At 46.6% G+C, this 22,928-nt stretch overlaps 3 protein-coding genes across 3 annotated transcripts in view; 1 reads left to right on the top strand and 2 right to left on the bottom strand.

The window, feature by feature from the left end:
• Positions 1-706: 706 nt before the first annotated feature.
• On the bottom strand, positions 707-11,848 carry CACNG1 (calcium voltage-gated channel auxiliary subunit gamma 1). Its single transcript, XM_080561176.1, has 4 exons — positions 11,153-11,848; positions 4,406-4,480; positions 2,261-2,398; positions 707-1,505 (listed from the first exon to the last, which is right to left on the bottom strand). The coding sequence occupies exons 1-4, from the start codon at positions 11,391-11,393 to the stop codon at positions 1,279-1,281; spliced, it is 681 nt and encodes a 226-aa protein (XP_080417302.1). The 5' UTR covers positions 11,394-11,848; the 3' UTR covers positions 707-1,278.
• The window catches only part of LOC308180075 (uncharacterized protein), a 36,914-nt gene continuing 19,393 nt past the window's right edge, over positions 5,408-22,928 (top strand). The window contains exons 1-7 of the mRNA XM_080561177.1: positions 5,408-7,725; positions 8,302-8,617; positions 12,701-12,831; positions 14,719-14,887; positions 15,148-15,223; positions 16,693-16,768; positions 21,791-21,965. Coding sequence (XP_080417303.1) covers positions 12,789-12,831; positions 14,719-14,887; positions 15,148-15,223; positions 16,693-16,768; positions 21,791-21,965 — 539 coding nt within the window. The 5' untranslated portion in view covers positions 5,408-7,725; positions 8,302-8,617; positions 12,701-12,788. The remainder of the gene's footprint in view (positions 7,726-8,301; positions 8,618-12,700; positions 12,832-14,718; positions 14,888-15,147; positions 15,224-16,692; positions 16,769-21,790; positions 21,966-22,928) is intronic.
• The window catches only part of CACNG4 (calcium voltage-gated channel auxiliary subunit gamma 4), a 41,680-nt gene continuing 34,519 nt past the window's right edge, over positions 15,768-22,928 (bottom strand). Inside the window, exons 3-4 of the mRNA XM_080561172.1 lie at positions 21,434-21,574; positions 15,768-20,186 (exon numbers count right to left, since the gene is read on the bottom strand). Coding sequence (XP_080417298.1) covers positions 19,648-20,186; positions 21,434-21,574 — 680 coding nt within the window. The 3' untranslated portion in view covers positions 15,768-19,647. The remainder of the gene's footprint in view (positions 20,187-21,433; positions 21,575-22,928) is intronic.

Raw genomic sequence — 22,928 nt, 5'->3', positions numbered from 1 at the left:
GCCTCGGTTTCCTTTTCTCCTGCTTTTAAAATTATCTGGTGAAAAAAACAAATACTTTTTCCTACCTGAGGGGGAAAAAAAGGGGAAAATGCTGAACAGTTTTCTAAAAACTCAACTGCAAACAACCAAAAGCTACAGATGCATGCCTCTTGGGGCTGGGCTGGAGGGGCCAGGTGGGTGCACTGGTCTCTGCAGCACAGCCAGCATCGCTTGCCCACGATGCCTCAGGCACGCACTTCACGTGTGCGTAAACAGCATTGCACTTCTGCTGTATTTTTGGGGCTGACTCTCCTGGTTCCTTTCCTTCTTGTCTGCTACCTTGAAGGATTTTTCTTTATATGTATTTTTATATACCTATGCAGCGAGCAAAGCACAGTACTCTTAATAAGCCTATTCACGAGGAAGAAATGAGAGCTACGTACAGTAAATACCATTGAGAATTACACTGTAATACTGGACCCAGCAGAAATTGATGGGCCAGGTGATTCATCCATCAAAATTATTTTCCAGAAAATCATGCTACCAGAAGATTGTGCTTTTTATTAAAGGAAAATATCATTCTTAATTTTCAGTATGTCTTGGCTTTGCCGTCAAAGTTCAACAGAAATTACTTTTTTTTTTTTTTTTTTTTGGTGCTTAGTTCAACAGAATGGAGCTGCAGGGTATAAATCAGTAGGTTAAATGTTTATCCCAATGCTAGGCAAAGTCTTTTTTAAATTTTTATTTTAACAGTTTAATAGAACAGCATAAGGTTCTCCGATGTATTTAAGTGGTGAGCTAACCCTTCTCAGGAGGCAGAGGAGTATGGCACAGATGGGAGATGGACTCCCACGGAGCTGAAATTTCTCACGGAGTGTCTGAACAAGTGAGGAGTAAAGGCTTGATATCCCTTAAGCTCTTCAACTCTAACTACACTGCACACCCCAAGAATGCTGTCTCCTCTGCAGCACGAGTTGTCTCACGTGCACTTTTTCGCCCAGTTGCATTGGCACAAGGCATCCACAAATTGCAAATCGCCCCTCAGCCTCCAGCAGGGTGGAGGTGTAAGAGAGTGGGGTGCCATTCACCCACACTGGTGCTCTGAATGCTCTCTCTTCCTTCCTTAAAAAAAAAAAGCGAAACAACAAAAAAACAACAAAGCAAGAGTTAAAATTGAAGATGCCTTGTTTCAATAATGACTTAGTTAATGGAGTGCACATAGTATAGTGAGATCGAGACATTTTAAAAAATATAAATTTTTTCAAAACACTCTCTGGCTTTTCCCACGGTTGGGGAACATCAGTGCTCTGGTTCTGCATCCATGCAGGTCTCCCAGGGGTTCTGGGGGAAGCGAGGCAGCGCGATCAGGAGGAGGACGATTCCAAAGATGAAGAGCAGGACGAAGGAGGCGCAGGCACAAGCAAAGGACCAGGAGTAACTGTACTCAATCCAGACTGTCTCCTTGCTGTCAATCATCCTTTTCACAGATTGTCTCATGACTTCAACGGAGATGATGATGCAGAGACCTGAAGGAAGATGAGAGCAGTGGGTTGAATAACCAGCTGTCAATTTTTCATCCTTAACCACCTCATCTGCCTTTTAGCATACAGGAATTGCAGTGAGATTCACAGGTGAGTCATTGACTCGAATGTTTGAAGGAACCAACGCCAGCAAGTGCTCAGATCTCTGCTACAGCCTAGGCTACGTAAGTCAGCCGGTGACTTGTTGAGTGTTACATTTTAGGAAGGCTTGGATGGGAAACTCGAAGTGATGGAGGAATAATTGCATTCCTTAGGGAGCTTTTCCAAAAGTAGAATAAAGGTTTTATTGAGGTGACAATTTGCACCTCTGTCTTTCAGTCATTGTGGCATGTCAAGGATGTGATAGTTCATGTAAAAACGTGATCTTTGTATTTTTGGGAGACAGCTGCACATCTTGGGCCTGGATCAGCTGTTTCTTTGGTTTGAACCTTAATGTGTTATTGTGCTTAGACTAAATGAGATGGAATAGTCACTGCAGCCAGCACTGAATGTGTTAGAAATGCCCATTTTAAAAGTAGTTGGAGAAAATACAGACAGGCTGCTGGGTAAAACCGATCAGGACATTTCCAAAACTCTTCAACCGGAGTACCACATGGGGTCTTGTAGTCTCACTGTAACTAGGAAGACAATGCCACTTTCTGGGCATTTTCAGAAGTGTTTCCATCTGCCCAGGGTGTATCTAAGTTTCTTTATATTGTACTATGAACTGAGTGCAATTAAGTGAGCAGCGACCCTTGTACCTGCGAAGGTGTAGAACATGGATGCTGGCTTCAGCAGGTAGTCCCTCTTCTTCTGGAAGGATAAGAGGACACAGATTGTTCCGATGATGGCAAAGCCAACACTGAAGATGGCAATGGCTGCAGCTGAAATGCTGTATTCTGCCAAAGCAAAAGAAACACACAAAAAAATGTGAATGTCTGCAGATTTTAAGCATGCTCCCACCAACTGTTGTGACTTTGCAGTAGGTCACTCAGAGAAAAATGTGTCCTGATGCTGCAGAGATGGGGCTCTGATGAATCCAGTATTTCCCTAAAATAAAAGCAGGGGGAAGTATTGGCCAAGTATCTTTGGAATACAAAGGATATAAAAACAGAAGAGGGGAAAATCATTTTATTAACGCTTACTGAAAGACCAAATGGCACCTGTGTTAGCCTGAAGAAGCTCTGGACTGGAGCCATTTTAGCTCTGCTGCATAGATGTTATTGCTGAAGGCTTCTGGGCTCCACGCTCTCATTTCTTCCATCACTCCACACTCTGCTCTCAGAGTAAATAAGCAGCTCTGTGCTATTTTTGTGCTAGGTCTGTACTGCAGGGCTTCAACAAGGCCCCTGTGCATGGTGCTGATGCTGTACCAGTGCAGGACGTTTGTGTGCTCCACAGGGCTCAAAATTTGAGCAGGCAACTAAGGCAGGAGGCCAGAGGTAAACTGTTTGCACAGCCTCTTTTTTTTTTTTTTTTTTTAAATCTTTTCTTTAAGACAAAGAATTCCAGCTCTATGGAAACTCAGCTTCTTCAGGGCATAGGATTAAACCCTCCATAAAATATCCTGCTTTTTTGCTAAACCAGCTAAGATACACAGTAGACACTTCACCCAGCCGAGGCACAGTTCTGTGCCTGGACGGAAGGGAAGAATCACTAATTAAATAATCCAGGCCTTCATTTACATATTGCATTCGTTTTCAGATCAGTTTAAGATTTAGCACATGTAGCCATGCATGAATATCACAGTATCTGATGATATTTGCCTTTCAGGCCATTAAAAAAAATGTGTCTTCCAGGCAAAATCATGAAGAATCTTTTTGCCTGTTACTAATTAGCTCCCATCAAAATGGAGCTATTTCTGTGAAAGGGAAAGCATATCACTCTTTGTTCTCTTTGCTTTTCATACCACTATTTTACTATAATTTCTCTGATGTTTCTCTTTTTGGTTTTCTTTACTATGTGCTAGAACTGCCCGAAACAGTTAGCTTCAATGTAAAATCATTTGCTGTAGCTTAAGCTTTTTCTTTTACTCTAAAGAAAAAAAGTTCTTCCTGATGTTTTTTTCTGAATAACAAAGAAGGCATCAGATATATTTTTAAGATCAGATGGCTGGATCTAATAGTATATCAATAAACAAGAGCAGGTAGCTCAGGTATATGCTCTTCTATTAATGCAAAATTCCCAGTCTTCCCTGTCTTAGGCAATTGCTTTTTCAGAAAAGCCATATGCAGGCTTTTCTACCATTATCATTTCTACTGGAAACAAAGTAGATTGGTTAATATGTGTAATGTAATCACCAGCTCCTTTACTCCACACTAAAATATGTTGTGTGGCAAAGTGGAAAGGAATTTCTTCTTAATGAGAGGGCAAGAAAGAGAGCAGTGCATGCTAGATGAATGCTAAAAATATTTGGCTTTATCAGGGACTTACTAGAAATGTGAAATTTGTCTGTGGTAGGCTGTTTTCAAAATCCATGCTGTGTAAACACCGACTATATGTCTTTATAGGATCTCTGTTCCTCCCTTCCATTGATCACTCTGGATTTAAACATGACTTTTATATAAAATCAATATCAAGCATAAAACTCCTAATGGTCTTCACAGAGCCTCTCTACTTTTCAGGGTCAAGACTTTGCTTGGGGTAAGGTTTATTTATTTAGATTTTATTAACCTCTTCTTCCTTCCATGGTAAAGTCTTGGAATGTCACAGATAATGCTGATGTGATGTTAGTTTTATGCCGGCAAGACATTTTGCAGTGTTTGTGATGGTATCTGCTAGAAATTCCTCTACTGCTTTCTGTGGAGCCAGGATTGAACCCCCATTTTGGGGACCCCATTACCTTGCATCTTGTGTGCACCTCAGTTTGTGCAATGGCAGGAAAAAGTTTTCAGGATGATTCTTACCTTTCTGGGTGGTTACTTCAAATATCTCTGAGCTCTGTCCTGGAGTAAAGTGCTTGAAGTAGGAGCAGGTTTGTTCTGAAAGAGAAAAGGAAATTTAATTTTGTGCTCTTGGAAACCTCTGATAAAATGCAGTTAAATGGATTTTGCTTTTTACTAATATATCAGAATCGCAGTGTTTTTAGGGTAGGGACTAATGGGACCTCATTTCTGCTGCAGACATCCAGCAAATGCTTTTTTTAAGAGCAAGAATAGCAGCGGGAGACTGATCTCAAGGATTTGGGCCTTGATCTATCAGAACACTTTGGGAGGTGCTTAAATGGCCCTGACAGTTGTGCTTCCCCAGATGTCCTCTTGGGAACATTTCCCACAAAAGAATGATGCGGAGCCAAACTGCCAGTTTGACACCTTCCTCTAATACCTCCACTTTGCTTGACATGTTGTGTCAGTCATTCTGCTTCAGCTGAACCCCAACCCGCCAAGGCCGAGCGGAGGGGATGGTGACACGGAGAAATCTGAGCTGGCTCTGTTTTATTCAGGAGCAGACGAGTGGCACGTGCCTGCCAGGCAACCCGCTCTGGCACGGGCACGGCCTCTGCTGCCTCTTGTAAGCTGCTCCCTCCAAGAGCTCTGCACACTGATTGCTCTTCTATTTAAAGCATGAATTACAGATAATTTTTCTCATTCTTTCTTTGGCCATCACTCATCCCTGCCTTTCCGTGGCTGTGTTTCCTGGTGATGAGACCTGCCGTGCCTGCAGCAGAGCTGGCATCTCCGCTGGCCTCCCCTTGTCCCTGCCCTCCTGCTTCAGAGCGGTGCTGGCCATAGGAGGGTCAGCCTGGGCTCCAAACAGGGCGGGTGAAGTGTCCCCATCCACCTTCTCCCTCCCTCTCCTTCCCTTCTCCAGCCTGTAGGCCCTGCATGGCAGTGACTGGCAGGGAGATATGCCCCGGTCAGCAGCCGGGGGCAGTTTGCTGCATGGGGGGGTCACCACACTATGGGGGTTCCAGAGATGAGGATGCTGCGTTGTAGCAGAGCACATGGTGTTTTACTGTAAAGGCGTTTTTTTGGCTGTCAGAGCATAAAGACAAAAGTTATCTGAAGCTGCAGACAAAAGGAAAGGTAAGGCCGTACGAGCCAAGGGGAAAGAGGGTCTCACAAAACGTGGCGTCACCAAAGTTCGCTCCCATCAGAGCAGTCTGCTAAGTTAATTTGATGATAGTGGACTTAGTGGGAACTTACTGGATTTCCCTCATCTGGACTTTATGTGAGCATGCTGCCAGGTACACAGGGTATTTATAGAGGAGTTAGAAGGTGAACGAGGATTGAAGCAGTGGTATAGGGGCATACTGGGTGGAGGCAAGCTGGAAGCTGAGTCTCCCAACAGCTACAAGGTGGTTTCGTACTCAGCCTAGTGAGATTCAACAAGAGAGCAGATGTTCTTGCTGTGCCTACGTACATGGAATTTTGGGGTGGATGCAAACAGGCAGGAGAAATACTATTTCAGTTAGATGGATACAAGTAGAAGAACAAACAGTTATAATCTAGTCAAGAAAACCTTGAGGCTCGAAGTTAGAAGAATGAAGCTTCCCCTGGTTTTTGCTTTCTTCACCTGCTTTCTCAAGAGAGACACAGGGCAGGAACAAAATGCTCAGCATAAAGAACTCAGGCTGTTTTGAAAGACGTGGCATGACAGGGCAGCTGAGGGCTGGGCGTATCAAGTTCCATTGGCTGGGGTGCCTTGGAGATACTCAAAAGCCATCTGGACGAGGTCCTGGCCAGCTTGGTTCAGGTGATCCTGCTTGAGTTGGGGTTGGGCCAGATGACCTCCAAAGGTCCCTTCTGACATCTGGGCTCCTGTCTCAGCCATGCTGCGAAATGCATTTCTGCATGGACAGAGCCAGCTCTGCTTTCAGCATCCCAGTGGGATGGGGAAGGGTCTGGCCACCGCTTATTGACTCGAAGCTTTGGCAGCAGCAGGGTGAGGATGAAGGGTGCCCTGGCTATTTATAACCTCTTTAATTGAGAACTTGGAGGGGTGCGGGGCTGGGAGAACAGTTGCTCACAAGGAATTTGGCTGGAGCTGGGCAATCACGGAGTCACGCTGGGCGGCGCCAGCTCTGATCGCGCTATTCTGCCGAGCTGGGCTGCAGAGGGCCTGCTCAGCACTGCCCAGCACCGTTCCTGCACCCTCTGGTTTGACTCCCACGAGGCAGGGGGATCATGCCAAGGCTGCACGAAATACCCACCCTGTGTGTGCAAGGGGCCACCGTTAACACCAGCATCTCCTGTCTGTTAAATAACGGAGCTAGTGCTAACTTCCAGGAGGTGCTGGGAGGAGGTCTGCGAGGACTCTGTGATCCTGCCCGACGTCCCCACCGTGCTGCCCCAGCACAGGCTGCAGCTGTGGGATGGTCCTGAGCAAGGCCCTGGGTGCAGGGTGCGCTGCGGGCCTCTGCCTGGAGGGCACAGAGAGCATCTGTTGTTTATTTACAGCATTAATTTCTCATGGCAAGAAGATACCAGAGTACTGTATGTTACCTGGTGGGTTCTTTTTTTTTTTTCTTTTTTCTCTTTTTCTGTCATGTAAATGGCAGATTTCAGAGTTACTGATTCAAGAAAGATTTACTTTCTCTTTCCCAGGAGACAGGGCAATTCTAAAGCAGTGATTTTGGGCCCATTAGTGAAAGATTCCTCTGAGATGCTGCTGTCTACTTAATTTTAAAAGCTGACTTTTATTTCATCTGCAGCTTCTCCTTGCTGGAGACTAGGTTAATGTTCAGCTCTGGCATCTCCTGACCTGTTCTTTATTAACTCTGCAAATGACTGGAGGAAACGTAGTTGAATTCAGAGCTCAATATCTAAAATTGCAAATTTTGAGGCTCAGACCAGAGGCTCTATGGAGGCTGCGTGCCTCTGCCAGTGCCTGAGTGGTGCTTGTGGCTGAGCGTCCAGGCTGGTGACCTCGGTTTGGGGATCCTTTCCTTCCTGTGCTAAAAGGGATGGAGGAGGGATGAAACCGGGACGCTTCAGCTTGGATCGACTGCTTTGGCTTTTAATTAACTCTCTGAAAAGGCTGATGTCAAAGGAAGCCCCAAGCATGCTGATTATCCAAAGCCTGAGGTGAAGCCATCAATGACGGTGTGATGGGGGACGCAGCGTGTGTGGCCGTGCCAGGTGAACCAGTACAGCCCAGTCCGCCCTCCAGGCCGCAAAGGCTCAGCGGAGGAGGGACACATGGAAATCTCTTTGAGAGAGAGAGACTGTCGGCAGGAGAAGGAGCTGCCCCTGTGTCTTGTGGCTGACAGCACAGCTCTGCAAAGGTGTGATCAATGCGGCTATCACATAAGTGGGTTAGCTCTAGGGAAGGTGCTTTTGGAAAATGCATTTTGATGTGGGAAAATATAGCCAGATTGCTTTTGGTGAAGTGATATATTGTTTTCAGTTTAAAGACACTTCTGGTGCTCTGCTGAGCTGGGAATATCTATATCAACAAGGTTCCCTATTATTCAAGGCACTTCAATCCCTCTCTGGTGCCATCATGAATTAGAGAAAAGCCCATTTGTGTCACAGCACATTTACATAATGGATAGGATTTAAAATAGGTTTTATAATGGATGAAAATTTTGTGGCGATCTTTGTTTCTCTCCACCCCAATCGCATTCTCTCTGCCACGGGGTCACCTCCGTGTGCTGATGGGACCAACGCAGGAGCTCGGCAGTCATTAAGGCTGCGGCGAACTGCAGGGACACGACGTGTGGTGTATCACACGCTGTCCTCCCCATTCCAGGCCACCTGCCCTTACAGCCCTCCTGGCCCCTTCCCTTCAGATCCATCACTCCTGGATGACCACTGTGCAGGGGGAAACGGGACAATTCATCGCTCCCTTATTCATGCAGGGCCTGCCTCTCCTGCTGCTCACCACCACGGGGCTGGACGGCACCTACTGCAGCCACGAGATGCAGCAGAAATGCAACAGCACTGAACTGCTGCTGAGCCTCGGGGGAAGGACATGCTGAGAGGCCATGAGACATTTGGGGCCTGCAGGGTTTCCAGGTGGGAGCTGCCACCCGTCAGCGTCAGAGTGATGGGCTGAGAAGGGGCCGGAGCCCACCTTGCTCCTGAATCTGAGATCGACACGAGCATTGTTGTGGCATGCTGGATGGCGAGAAAATCCGGGATGAGTGATGCTTTTAATCTGAGGTTCCCACTTGCGTAAGCCTGGGGGCAGGTCCTGCTGCTGTGCTTGGAGGAGGTGTCAAGGTGGGGGATGAGCAGCAGAGGGGGAGGCCTTGGGCTCTGAGCTGGCCAACAAGCCTGGGGAAGGGCTTTGAAAGACAGAGTTTGGGGATGGTTTAACTTCATACCAGTCTTACAAAGAGAGTTCCTTGTATGGACGCTGGCAACAAGACAGCCCTGCTGATAGTCAGTTTTGTCTAGTACTTTTCCTCTCTGTCTCCATCTCCCTGGACCCCCGTTCCCACACTTACAAGGTCCTCTTTAACCTGCCTGCAGCACACTTAGCTATAGAACATCCCCGTTGCTGCACAGGAGCACACGTTTTAGGACAACACTTACACTGGAGCTCCTGGCAGTGGATGTGAGCCATGTCCCACTCAGTGGTGAAGTGCCCCAGTGGGCCACTGACCATAGTATTTGTCTGAATTTTCCCAGTTTTAATGGCCATCCCCCTGGTCCTTTTATTTCTTACAGCAGGACGCTGAACCCTTTCCAATTTGTCAGCATCCTCGCAAGAGCGCTGTAAAATTCAAAAGCTCTGCCTAAATCACAGATCTGCTTTGTGGACTGCAAGCCAATGCATCCTGCACATTTTGCACTGTGCTGAGCTCAAAACCTAATAAATAATGCTAATCGTGCCATCCATTTCCTTCTCAGGGAGTGACTGGTAAATGGTTATTAACGCAGTGATAAATTCTGATGTTTCTTTTCCAGTCCTGGCAGTGATGTCTGACTACATCTCATGATTTTCAGGAAAACAAATGTCCGCATCTCCTTTGCTCCCTGGTGGTTCATTCATGTTTTCTTGACCACTGCAGGTTTCACAGCCACGCCGTCTCCCTGCTGACATCTCTTCCCAGAAGTGTGAAATCAATCCAACGTGTACCATGAGGGCACGGCGGCGTTTAGCAGCCCTGACCCACGGGGACTGTGCTCTCCCCACCTCCCCACGCTGGGTTTTCCACCTGAGCAAAGTGGGGATTAAAACGATTTTATAACAGAGGTGAGAATGCAATGCCCTTTCAAGCCTCAGATGCTGCTTATGACACGGGACATCACCTAAATTCCAAAATATCTTTAAAAACTGAGAAAACACACCAGCCCTTCTGGTGTGGGCTCAGCCTCTTCATGAGCAGAGGTTTGTTTGTGGTGCCCGGCAGAAAGGCAGTGCTGGGACGCGACCCATGCCAGTGAGAGCACATGCTGATGTCTGTCAAAGCCAGTAGCTGCTTTCGTGCTGCCCTGGCTGCAAAGCTGCTTTTTGGAGACAGCTGGATATTTATGAGCTTTATATTTACCCTGCAGTTGTGCACTTTGGGTGTTTATCAACCAATTTCTATGATTTTCCTTTTGTGGGAGTTCTGCTCCCCGTGCGAGGAAAGGCAGAAGATGTTTCCAGGCGCCTAAGTACCTACGCGAGAGACATCAAGCACACGGATGACACACTCCCAAATTTGGTTAGAGGCAGCTCTGAATGCAGCAGCTGAGCTCCTCTCTCCAGAATACATAATTTGGCCAAATAGGTAAAGAATCGCGGTAACATTCAGCAAGCACAGGCAGCAAGGTTTTTCACAGAAAATTCTCAAGCGTGTGCTAACATATATATTTTATTTCCAGCAGCAAGGCTAGCGTGAAGGCAATCCTGTTATTTCTGTTCTGGAAAGAGTCCAGTTCCCTATTAGCCTTCTAAAACAGCAGCAAGGCTCGGTCACGGATGGGGTGTGTTGGTGCACGCGGCGCGAGCGGTGCTGACTTTGCGATCCGCGCACGTAGCGAGCTGCTTTTACCAGGGGAATGCGATCGGCTTCCCGGAAAGCAGCCAAGCCGCTCCCCATCGGCTGCTCTGGGAGATCACAGAGAAAGAAAGTTGTGGGGCCAGGCTGCCCCCCCTGTGGGTCCGGAGTGCAGCAAGCCGATGAGGGATTGAAGCTCAGTTCATAACTTTTTGGGAGTTGGCAATGCATCCAGCAGCTCCCTGTTCCTCCCTGCCCTGAGAAATGATTGTTATTGAAATAGCTCGGGGCAACCTATTTCTGGCTGTGATCAGGCTTCGAGGATGTAGGAATCGGGAAATCCTAAGGACCCAGCCACATCTATTAGAGTTACTCCTGTAAATCCTCTTTCTGCTAAAGCTTTTGCCCGCTGCCATCAGCATGCCTGGGTGCTGTGATACCCACCGCTGATGTCAGTGAAATTTCCTCCATCCTGATTCCACTCTGATTTCCACTGTGCCTGATCCTTTTCCCCTTCTACCCTCCCGTCATTGCACACGAGCTGATGACTCAAAGACGGCCGCAGACGTACGTGCAAGGCAGCACAGTGCAGAGGTACAACGAGAAGGAGGGAAGCAAGGTGCACCCGCAGCCCAGCACAAGAACACAGCAGTGTGCAGCCCGCTGCCGGACTGCGAGCCGTGGGGATACGGGACGTATTTTGTTTCCGCCCCATCCTGCAGCCTCCTAAGCAAAGCCTGGCGGGACATCCCATGCATGGGTGGGGGGCTGTACGTACCTCCTGGCAGACTTATGGGCCCGCAGCCCTTCTCTTTGGGACCTTGCTGCTGCACATAAATCTGTTTTTTGCAGAGTCGCCATAGCCCAAAATGAGCCGCTTCGCAGGTGGTGTTGTAATTCTCCACTTTGGGGCTCAGCACGGCCCAGTGGTCAGTCACTACGGCCGTGAAGAGCAGCGAGATGCCCACCAGCAGCACGCAGAAGGTCAGCCGCACCTTCAGGGATTTGCTGTCGTCCATCCCGCCTCAGGCCAGGGCTCCTGGGACCACCACTCCCGGGCCGTGCCGCCAGGGCAGGGGCCGCTCTGCTCGCCCGCAGCAGCCCTGCGAGGGTTCCCAAAGTGCTGGCACGTCTGAGCCTTTGCAAATGTCAGCCCCAGCTGCTGGGCTGTGTCAGCCGCCCCAGCCAGGAGGCTATTAATGCACGTAACGAGGAAAGCTCAGCTTTCCGTCCCGTCCCGCGTTTGTTTTGGATTCCCACGACCAGGCGGGTGCTCCTCCAGAGTCGCTACCGCTGCCGCTAAAAGGCTCTAATCTGCTGACTTGCAGCATGCCCAGAAATAGGCATTGATAGGATGATTAACTTTTCAGCTAGGTTCTAAAACATCTGTGTTTATAATAGCGTTGGGACTGAGTTCAGTCTGATCCTAAATAGCTTAATAACAGAGCCAAAGCCCACAAACCGCCTGCGCGCGCCTGCAGACTGTGGCCATTCCTGCACGGAGAGGTTCAGAGCTGGGCGTCTGCCTGGAGCTGAGCCACTGGCACAAGGGCAGAGCACAAAGAACGCGGCAAAAGAAGCTAACTTATTCATTGTATTGTTTATTTTTAATCACATTTAAATTTGAATTAACCTAAGGTATTTTGAGTGGTCTGGAGGAGTGTGTTTTGGTTCCCTTCAGAAGGAGTTAAAGGTTTTAGACCCTGCTCTTGTTATATTTAAGGTTCAACTTATGAAATATTATAATATATATATATATTATAATGTATATTATAACACATATATATAATATTAGATATTATCCCCATGGCAGGGGGGTTGGAACTAGGTGATATTTAAAGGTCCCTTGCAACCCAAACCGTTGTATGATTCTCTGATTCTATATTGCAAGAACATATTTCATCAATTTAAGTGAAACATTTTTCATTTGAGAACATTGAAACAAAATGATTCAGCATTCCTTCCTCCTTATTCTTTCGCTGGGAACTGTTGACAGAATTGATTTGGTTTCACATTTCTTCTGCATCTCCCAGGACTGCGCTGTCCCCAGGGCTCCCCCTTCCCTGTAGGGTTCGCCTTGCCCTGACCACAGCACTCAGCTCCCGACTGCAAATTGAAAAAACCCTTTCCGACAGCAACCCTCTGCTGTACCCGTGCAGGGTAGGCTGCAACAGAAATAAAACACTGCAAATTTTCACAGAGGTGAAGCTAGCAACTTTTGCTATTTTTGCAGTTGGTTCATTTTTGTTGTTGTTTTCTTTTTGTTCCTTTTGCATATTTTGTTCTAGTACCAAATCTTTCAAGTGCTTGCTTTCCCACCATCCAGGTTTGCCTCAATATGTAAAGCAACTCCAGTGGCCGTCCTGCACATCCTTGCCTGTTTTTAGGAGAGACTCCTGTTCCCTGGGACCCAGATGTGCCTGGAGCCAATCTCTCTCCTTCGCTTTGATATTCCAGGTGATTATAAAACTAATTTGATGATAAAGTCAATGCAGAGGCTATTGTGGAGGTGACATTACAATTGCAACGTCAAACTGATGAGAGTGACAGTACCTGAATGTCAAAACAATGGTTAAAAAATGTCAGCGGAAATCTGCAAATATCATGTTATCATGTCAAGATAATGTCAAAGCTGCTCGAGTGCTGTTTTATGAACACCCCAATTTGAGGTCAAAATACAGGTGCAGAGGCGCGAGCTCAAATTAACGAGGACAATCCAAAGCTATGAGTGAAGGGTGAAAGGTGAGTGTGGTGAAAGGGGAGAAAATAAAAAAATGTGTTAAAAAACTTTGGTCCAAAGTATCTGTAATTGAAATATGATTTAAAAGGGTTCACCTCCCTCTGGTTGACGAGCAGCAGGGCTGGCTGGCACCCTTGGGAAGCGGGTGACAGGAGGACGCGTCTGACCCCAGTATGGGCAACTGGTCCTGCTGGGAGCTGAGCACTGTGGGAAGGAGGGAGGGTGTGTGGGGCAAAGCTGGAGAGGATGGGGATGTTTTGGCATCCCAGACACTGAAGGGGCTGCCAGGACACCAGCCCCTGGAGCAGGAGGCCATGAGCATCCCTCCAGCTTGGTGTGGCTCATGGGGAGCAAGGAAGGATGCTTCGGGGCAACACCTGCTGAGGGTGGTGCTGCGTAGCATGGGCCATTTGTGCCGATTCCCAAAGCTGGTTTTATACTGGAAGTAACAGACTGATTTGGGGAAGTGGCAGAGCAGGGCTGGAGCACTGAACAGTGCCACCAAAAGGAGGGGGCCAAAGGATTACTGCAATTAATTACAATTACAAGGTGCTGAGGGCCCTTCTCCGTTACCTGACTCCCACTTAGCCCCTGGCACTTATGTTTTCCTCAGCAAGCAGCTCTCTGCAGGGCGTAACAACGATGGCAATTTTCCCTGGGGTTATTTCCTTTGGGATCAGCTGAATGTCACCGCTGATGTGCAAACGGCTGGTGGGGCCCTGTGCTGTGCAACGCCTTGCATTAGCTGCAGCAGCCAGAGGAAGGCTGGTTCTGCTCCAAAAGTGGACGCTCCAGAAGTGGTTATACACGTTGAGTACACTACCCACTTGCTGAAGGAATTGTGTTTCAAGTGGTTGATGGCACTGTGCTTTCTGAGGCATAAAAATATTATGATGTCACACAGAGAGAAATATTAGAGGCTTGCATTTCTATTTCCTTAACCACAGCCAAGAGGTCACATGAAACTGGAAAAGCCTAAAGGGAACAGACTTTAAAATAGAAAAGGAATGCATAAAAAAATGTTATGCCATTTCTTTTGAAGTAGTCTCTTGTTAAATTTCACTAGGTGTCAGTCCATCCTGGGAGCCGCATCCTGACTCCACTTCCTTGGTGCTGCCAACTCCACTGGTCCTCCACAAGCTGAATATGCGAAAGTGTTTGCAAATGTGGGCACAAAGCAAGGTTGCTGAGGAAGCAAGTGCTAATGATCATGCTTTAGATTAATTACAACCTACAAGGACTGCAGGGGTGGGAACTCATTAATTTTTTTTGTTGGTGAAGGTTTTTGTGTCTCTTCTAGTGTTGGCAAGGATCACACTTTCTGCTGTCATTCAGGTACCCTGACCTGGAAAAGTTCCTCAGGGTTTGCTTTTTATTTTAATTTTATTTATTTATTTATTTATTTGAATTTCCTAAATATACCCAGGAAACAACTGAAATGAAAGTGAGTGTGAGCAAGCCTGGAAGAGCTTCAGTGCAAGAGACAGACACCCCATATCACTGCAGCTAAGGAGAAATGTCCCCAGCCCAGAAGGGTGACCTGCTGCCACCCATCCCTGGGAGAGAAACCCAGGGATGTCTTTTGGGGGGTTGTGCATCCACAGGCTCTGTTCTCCCCATGCTCATGGGGGATTTCTGCCAAAAAATGTCTGGCAAAACTGATTTCCAGAGGAGCAGAAGGCTACAGGAGGCCCCCAGGGCTGTCTGCACACCCAGAAGACGGCGGTACAGCATCCTCGAGGAGCGGCTCCTGCAGTCCCCCTGCCTCAGCTGGTGAGTATTCACATTCAGAAATCTGTATCACATGAAAAACGAACAGAGTATTAATGAGGACCTGTTGGGAAGCAGGGAGGGTTGTAATTAGTGGCACTTTAGCAGCAGCAAGTGAGAGAGGCATGGTTGGTTGTGTTTCTCCACTGGAGAAAATGCTAAATGAGGTGTCCCAAGACCAGCCACTGCATTGTTTTATCCCTGGCAGAGGCGTTGGCTTGGCTCCATTCCCCAACATCTGCACATTTCTGTATTTCTTCCAGGCCAACCTCACTTCTTCCCACAACCAGCCTAACCAAAACCTGCAGCCCCCTTGCAGAGCAAGAAGACCCTTACCAGGTGAGAATGACCCAGGGTGGAGCAGATTGGGCATGTTCTCAGCTCAAACACATTTTCAGCAAATCTGGGGCTGAGATCCTTTCTTCACAGAAGGAAAGAGGAAAATCTGTGTGTGTTTTGGTTTGCCATACAAAAAAGCAGCCCCCTGCCCATGTGCCAGGCGTCTCAGCAGCACGGGTCCCACTGAGCGCGGGGCTGGCCGTGGCCTCCCTGCGGGCTCGGTCTCTTTTGGTAGTGATCGCCTTTTTGGTCGGTAGCTCTGGCGAAGCCGTAAGATGAGCTGCCCCGCAGACAGGTGCAGAGCACTTTTAGGTCTGTTTTATTTTCAGCACCTCCCATGTTTTCTCGGTCCTCAGGAAATGCCACATCCTCCTCGCTGGCCTCTTTTTTTCCAGTTTCTGGAGCCACAAGGACTCCGCCTTTGCTTCCCCCCCAAACAGCATCACTCTTCGTTAAATCCCACGTATTTCTGAGCTTACAGTGGCTCCAGGTCTGGGTGTGGAGGCATCTGGGCAGGCTGTGCTGCAGACCACACGTGTGGGCAGGTGGACACAGGCACGCACGTTGCCTTCTTCTTTAGTGTGGAGGTGTAGGAAATGGGAAGGGAAAGTTAAAAGAAGTATTTGAAGGAGACACCTTGCAGGCACCTAAACCAGAGTGTGTTTCATCTGGGCCATGCTAAGCTGAAAACCAGAAGTTTTGTTTTGAGTTTCCTACCCAAATGCCTGGAAATGATGTGGTAGCTTATCCTGGAGATTCCTTGGTCTGTGGAACCACGAGAGTATTGTTTTGTCTCATATTCTCCCAGTAACACTAACCAGCTGCAATCAGAACAGATAGAAATGTTAAAAAATAAACACAGATAGCTCAGCTCGGAGGATCTGGAAGTTAAAAATCTAGATACCTTTCTCCACACAAACCCAAATACATTTAAAATGGTTTATTTAAAAAGTAAGGATTAAGTACATTATACACGGTTGTGATTACACCAGCAGAACTGAAGCACAGTGGCAATAACACTTTAGAACTGCAGACAGAAATGTAACCTCAAGGGACGTGATATATTAGCCCTTGTGGATATGTGATCCATACAGAAAGGAAAGGAAATATAAAAATAGTTTATTGTTGAATGGGCATATGAAATGATTCTTGTCTTACTCCTATTCTGTGTAAGAAACCAGGAAGAGAGGGCTGACTGTATACCTGAAACTTTTTTTTTTTTTCTTAGAAAATGGAATCTGATCCAATAGCATTTCTTCTTAGGTCTGCTGTTACAGCGTGTTATAGGCTATTACCAAAAGACCGATATTGTTAATGATATGATGATGATATCTGCGGGCCTTATGGAGAAACTGGGGCTAGTTTGTGTTAGATGCTGTCCAGGGATGAACAAAGAGATGTGGAGGAGTAGCAGAAATTTTTTGTAAGCTGTCACTGTGTGATTTCAAGAACAATCCCATTCCTTTCAGATACGTCACTACTCTTCACGTCAGGAAAACTGCAGATTTTTCAGCTTTGTCAGGACCAAAGTTTTCTACAGGAAAAGTGAGTTTTGGAGTTTTTTTTTTTTTACTCTAGTTGTTAGATGAAACAACAGCGTGCTGCAGTTTGACATAGACTGTGACTTTCGGGACATGAAATCGCAGCCCCCATCCTCCCCAGGGCCAGAAGTCCTGCTCCCCGTTACCCCCGGCGCCCTTGCTCCCTGCCCGGGCCGTGTGTCCAGCACCACCCCGGGAGCACTTCCCTGCTCCAAGTGGTTTTAAACACATTCACTGGCAAATGGTGATTCAAAGAACAAAGTCAAGGCGCAAAGCAAACCTCGCACCGTCCGCTTTCGCTTCAATGGACATGAGTTTAGAAAAAACAGCCTATATCTAGCTCCTGGTTTTAAAGGGAATGGTTTTATTCTTAATTACAGTAAACACGGATGAGGACTTATTTCTAACTATTAGTTTATTAACACAGTGGGAAACAAATAGTTCTGGGAAATTGCACTTGAAAAATACATTGACTATAATTAGATGTAAATTAATTAGCACTTAGTATGACACACTAATGAGACAGAAGGTTTTTTCATTGCAAACTTCTACTTCTATCATAGCTAATCAAAGTATTTTAATATTACGAAGTCTCCAAAAGTAGGAAATAATTTATTGTTTGAAAGCATAAAGATTCTTGTAAAAAAAACCTTTCATCAAGAACTTTAATAATTTTAGAATTCTTTTACGTTGTCCTAGCCGAAAAGTAGGTAAAAAACAGTTTTCTCATCTGCCTCTGTTTGAATTTTTTTTAAAAAGCTTGTGTAATATCTTTCTTCATAGTGTGTTGATACAGAAAGTAGCACAACATTTTCTACTTTTAAATAGTTCCCATTGCTCCATTCGCATTAGCTCTCAGAGTTCAGAGGTCTGAAAAAAGATCCCAGCAGAGTTTTAACCTGAATGGAAAATCTTACCAAGCAAGGATGAAGGCTCCAGCCCCCCTCCGCTGGATGGTTTGCCAAAGTAATGCTGCCACTCTGCCAGGCTGAGGGCAAAACTGAGCAAAACAGCTACTAGGGGAAGACTTTCACTTAAAATTGAGAATTGTGTCTTGGTTCTTGCAAGGAGAGAGGGCTAAGCAGGGGTTACTTGGGAGGGAGAGGCTCATCTTTTGGGGATGTTAAGGCAGCTCCTCCAGGGTTTCGCTGGAGGACTTGGTTCCACCGGCTGAAAGCCTCACATCCAAACCACCACCGCATTGTGACGCTGCTGCCACTGCAGGGTGAATTAAGACTAAAGAGGTTTTAATAGTTTGGCTGATATCTCCCAGCATCAGCTTTCCAAATCATGCTTTTTCCTTGTCACCACGTTTCTAGTCTTCTGGTAGCAAAGTTTTTCAGGACAAAAAAATGACAGGTATATTCAAAGGAACCTACAGGAGCTAGATGCTCCTCTCTCATTGCCCTAATTCATCGAAGGGGAATCGGGCACCTCATTCTCATATGGCTTGGTCGAGTGGTCACTAAAATTAATGAGTACTGTCAAATTATATTACCTTAAGTCAGGCCCTTGAGCTTTGAGAATCCAAGCCTAAATGTAAAAATGAAAGCAGAAATTTAAAAGAAAAAAAAGATTTCAGACCCTTTTAGAAACATACAGAAGCAAAGGGTGCAAATCAGTCTCCCCCTTAGGTGATGCATAGAGTTTCCTGTGGGCTCTCTGCACGTAAGTAGATTCATCATTACAAAATAAATTAAATTAGGCTGAACCATCATTTCCATCTAAAAGCAACTATACCTTGCACCATGCGGCACTTATTCATAATAAAAAGAGTTTAATAAATATCTCATAAACGGTGATTATTTTTGTTCTACTTTAAAAAATACAAAGTCGTCATCCATTCTGTTAACGCTCGGTTCCCGTTGCTGCAGGAAGTTTTGCTAGTCCAAACGCATTAGCTTCTCATCTTCTTACACACATTGCTCAGGTATCTTAGTTTCCAGTAGCGTTAGTGTTGCACTTGTGAAGCAGTAAGGAAATCGGGGATGCAGTCGCAGGGAACCGGCGCTGCGCCCGCACGGGCCGCCCTGGCTCAGCTCTGCTCCTCGCCCTGGCTGTAAGCAGTCTATAGGGGCCTGCTCCTGACAGACAGCACTCAGCACCTCGCCGGATCAGGCACTAGGGCTAGTCGGAATGAGAATTCAAGTTTTCTAAATGTTAGGCAAGAAATGATGTTTGCAAATATGCTCAAGTCCCACCTACTGTAATCCTTCCCTTGCTAGGCGTTTCCGCTGCACCCACCCTCGCCTCCCCACCCGCACTGCCCTGAGGGACGCCCTCCACACCCAGATAGGAGACCCTTACTGCCCCGTCAGGGAGTCCGTAACGCTCAGCACACGGATGCTTTACAGTTTCAGTAGCACAGATCAGTTTTAGTGTCGCCTTCAAAAATATTCTTCTTTTTTTTTTTTTTTTTTTTGGAAAGAGGCAAAGCTTACGCAGTGTCAAACGGAAGTGGATCACTTGAGGAGTAGTTCGTATTCATCCTTGGGCTTGGTTATAAATTATAGTTGCAAGTTTGTAGTAAGGGATCTCAATTTAGAAAAAAAAATTGTACAGCAATTCTTCTGTAATCCTTTAAACACACCGGTGGCAAGTCCTTCGCAGTTTCTCCAAGACTGTACACACTACAAAAGTGCAGGGACATGAGCTACCTTCATCTCGTGACACCAAGAACTGAAAGAAACAAACTCCAAATAGCTTCAAAAAAAGCTACAAGCGTGTAACATCTTTATGTTGGTCCAGAGGTTCCCCACTTGCTGCCTCAACACATGCCACAATTAAAGAGGTGAGAGGGTATTTTCACATCGCTCCTTCTCTTTCATGACAGATCTATTCTGTTTTGATAATTCTTCAGAAAGCACAAGGAGTGAAGGTACTTCAAACAGGTGTCGTTCTCCTGTTGACCATATTGACGTGGAGTCCTTCCTTAAATTCCTTCTGAAGGAAGTTGTGAACCTGCAGAAAACTGGCTTCTTGGTCTGCATTGTAGCTGGCAGCCGTGGTAACCTTCAAGGGCTCTCTGGAAAGAGTGTACATGGAAATTTCATTCATGGGAATGGTGCTTGCTATCTTCATGCCAACCGGAGAAATGTCCCTAGATGGAGAAGGCTCTGTAGATCGAGAACTGGATCTGGACCTCCGCCTCCTGTACCTGTAACTTGGCATCCTGGCGTAAGGAGAACTGGAAGAAGTCTTAAGGAATTCCCTCTTGGTCTTAAACCTCAGCTCTTTGTTCTTCTCAATATAAATGTTCACAGCCAGAACACCTATGGTTTCAGCCACGATAAAAGACAAGGCTCCAAAATAAAAAGACCAACCATAGTTGTAATGGTTCTTTTTGTCCTCATCTCGCTTGTCACTTGGGTCACCTGCATTGCTTGATATGTAGACAATGATCCCTATGATGTTACTTAGTCCTAGAGAGAGAAAAACAGAAGTCAGTTGTTACGTGGTTGGGCAGTTAAAATACAAACCATGTTACTTTCTGGACCTGAATGGTTCTAAGATTATGCCCAGGAAATTGTATTACATTTATTTACTCTTTTATTTATCTAATTATTTCATTTATTATTGAAAACAAAACAAAACAAAAACAAAAAACAGACCCACATCATGTGGGTCTAAATATTCTAAAAGATTCCGCAGGATTTGTCCCCATTTCTTCATTGGCGTGGTGGAAAGGAAGCAGCATATGGGAGCTCTCTAATATTGTTAGTTGGGCTTCTAACATTCAGAATAGTAATAAAAATACATTTTGAGCTCAGGGCTATGGCTGTTCACCTCGATCAAGATAAGTTCTCTTCCACCTTGTTGAATTTTCATCTGAATGTAGCATGCTTAATCTGAGCTTCAGGGAAGGCTATTAACAATGTGCCCGAGTCTCTCAGATGTTTCTAGTGTGAAAAACATGCTCACCTAGCACAGGTGATTTTTTTTATCTGTCATCATATAAGAGGAAAAAAAAGGTCCTGGCTGTAAGAGTTGCCTGATTCAGGTTTTTATTTAGTTATCTAATGTTCAATAACTTTTAAGTAGTGTACAAACTGCAAGCTATTGGCTTTAGCTTCCTGGAATTTCTTTTTCAAGAAAACTAAAAGCTTCTCTAGAATTTGCTCATTGTAGAGCTTTGAAAACATTTCTTTCTTAAGAAACGTGCCTAGCATGATGTTGGTCATGCTCTTGTTCCAGGAAAGGGATACTGGGAGAGACCTGCCCATGAGCTTTTCCATGGGAAGCATCCGTCCTTGAAGCCTTGCGCCCAGCCTGAAAGCTCGATCTGACTCATTTTCCTTGGGCTTGCCTTCATCAGGAGTGAGCAACACAAACGGGATTTCCTGATTTTTATATCAGCAGATCAGCAGCGTAAAGCTGCAGGATCACGCGATGCCCACCTGCAATGAGAACGCCCTGAAAGAATTTAGGCTTTGGGAAGGAAATTCAGGGAGTGGAAGAAGAGCCATGGATGTGAGGCAGTGTTCTTCCATCTCTCCTCCCAGCTGGGCTCGGAGCACTGGTTGCCCCTTGGTGTTTTTGGGTCCCTGCCCCTGGCCAGGCCATGCTGGGCATCTTGCTGGGCTGGTGGCTTCTCCACCAAGTTGCATTTTTGCATTTTCAGTTCCCAAAAGGCAGCACTTCTTAAGGACTCAATTTAAGGAGAACATACCTGCTGCAACAAAGAGAATCCCAGCGCTGAGGATAATGTTGTTTTTGCTGTTGTAAATCCTCCCTGCTCCGACACAGAGCCCTCCCAGCAGCAGCAATATTGTGCTCAGGATGGGGAACACACTGGAGGCACGGACGATGCCTGAAGAGGAGATAGGAAGCAAAACATGACAGACAGTAATCATTTCAGATGCCTCCTCAGGTGCTAGTGCAGAGATGACCAAGTCTCCAAACCCCTGGCTTTTGCTGCAGCTACCACAGATGCTGCATTTCTGGGCAGGTTTTTGGGAGCCGAGGTGGGTGGCCAATGTTGCGGGGGTACTCTCAGTTGAACACCTTTAATCTTTTTTGCTTCTAGGAGAAAGTCCAGTGTTATTGTCATACCGTGATGCCACCAGAACATTGCTGGTAAGTGACAGCAAGTGCCAGCATCACGCAGGGAGCGGCACTGAAAAATTCATGGCCTGGCTGCGAACCCTGCAACGTCTGGGGACGGCCTCGGCAGAGGATCTGCTGCTTGGTACACCCGTAAGGTGAGCACAGCTAACAGCCCCTCTTTTCCTGCTGAGTATTTAGGACTTCAAAACCTTTCAGATTTCTATGGAAGAGATTTTAACAAGTGTATGCCGGGTGTTTGTGTTTAGTTCCCTGACAGCTAAGTGAAGTCGTTTAAAATTCTGTGTGCTTCAGTCCATTCATCAGCATGGGCTATAAAATCCCTGCACAGAAACCTAAACCACCACTTTGGGCCAGCTTTCAGAGTCAGGTCATTTCTAGACTAGGCAACAATGGAAAGGGAAGCAGTAGGGAGGGAACAAAAGGACTGAGGAAAGATGAACAGGTGCTAGAAGAGAGGAGAATGTGCTCTATAAACCAAGGGGGAAAACCTGGTAGGAGCTCCTGAAAGGGGTTATGCTGTTACACGGAGAAGAGCTGGGTTATCTTGTTGTGTGGAGGGGATGTTTTTGAAGAAGTGATCAGGTACAGGACAGTGCTGTGGGCAGCAGGGTTGCCCCAAAGCCGGGAGTGAGATGTGGGGGAACGGCAGCAGGAGCGGTGCAAGGGAGGGATGCTCGGGGCTGGTGGGCAGAGGCTGGTGTCAGGGAGGGGTGCAAACCTCACGGCACACTGGGAGGATGTGGAGACCCCCAGGGTTGGGTGCACGGTGAGGAGCAAACTGCCAAAAAAAGGCCATCTGGAGCATCAGCGGTGCGGCCTCTCCTGGGTGCCATCTTCCTGGGTGCCATGCACCGCGAGCGGCGCTGCTTCCCGGGGAGGAACAGCCAGATGCTACAGCTGATGCTTTCTCATTTTACTTTTGATGGCCGTGGCGTTCCCAATTTAGTGAATTGCTTTCTAACGATTCCCCTGGTGACCAGCGGCAAAACTCCCGCTGACTGCAAGAGGGACAGGGCTGGGCATTTAATAACAGCATTGCTTTTGTGTGCACTGCAAAGCCCCCAGGAGCCCGAGCGACAGGCCCAGGGCTCATTAGG

This window comes from Anser brachyrhynchus, assembly GCF_964034855.1.
Source record: "Anser brachyrhynchus genome assembly, chromosome: 18".
In the NCBI taxonomy this organism is placed as follows: domain Eukaryota; kingdom Metazoa; phylum Chordata; class Aves; order Anseriformes; family Anatidae; genus Anser; species Anser brachyrhynchus.
This window is presented reverse-complemented; position numbering and strand designations above follow the sequence as displayed.

Coding starts and splice junctions, on each gene's coding strand:
- CACNG1 (XM_080561176.1), bottom strand. CDS start 11,393: ATGGACGACAGCAAATCCCTGAAGGTGCGGCTGACCTTCTGCGTGCTG. Junction 4,481..11,152: donor GCCCATAAGTCTGCCAGGAG/GTACGTACAGCC, acceptor TTTCTCTTTCAG/AACAAACCTGCTCCTACTTC. Junction 1,506..2,260: donor CATGTTCTACACCTTCGCAG/GTACAAGGGTCG, acceptor ATCTTCCTTCAG/GTCTCTGCATCATCATCTCC.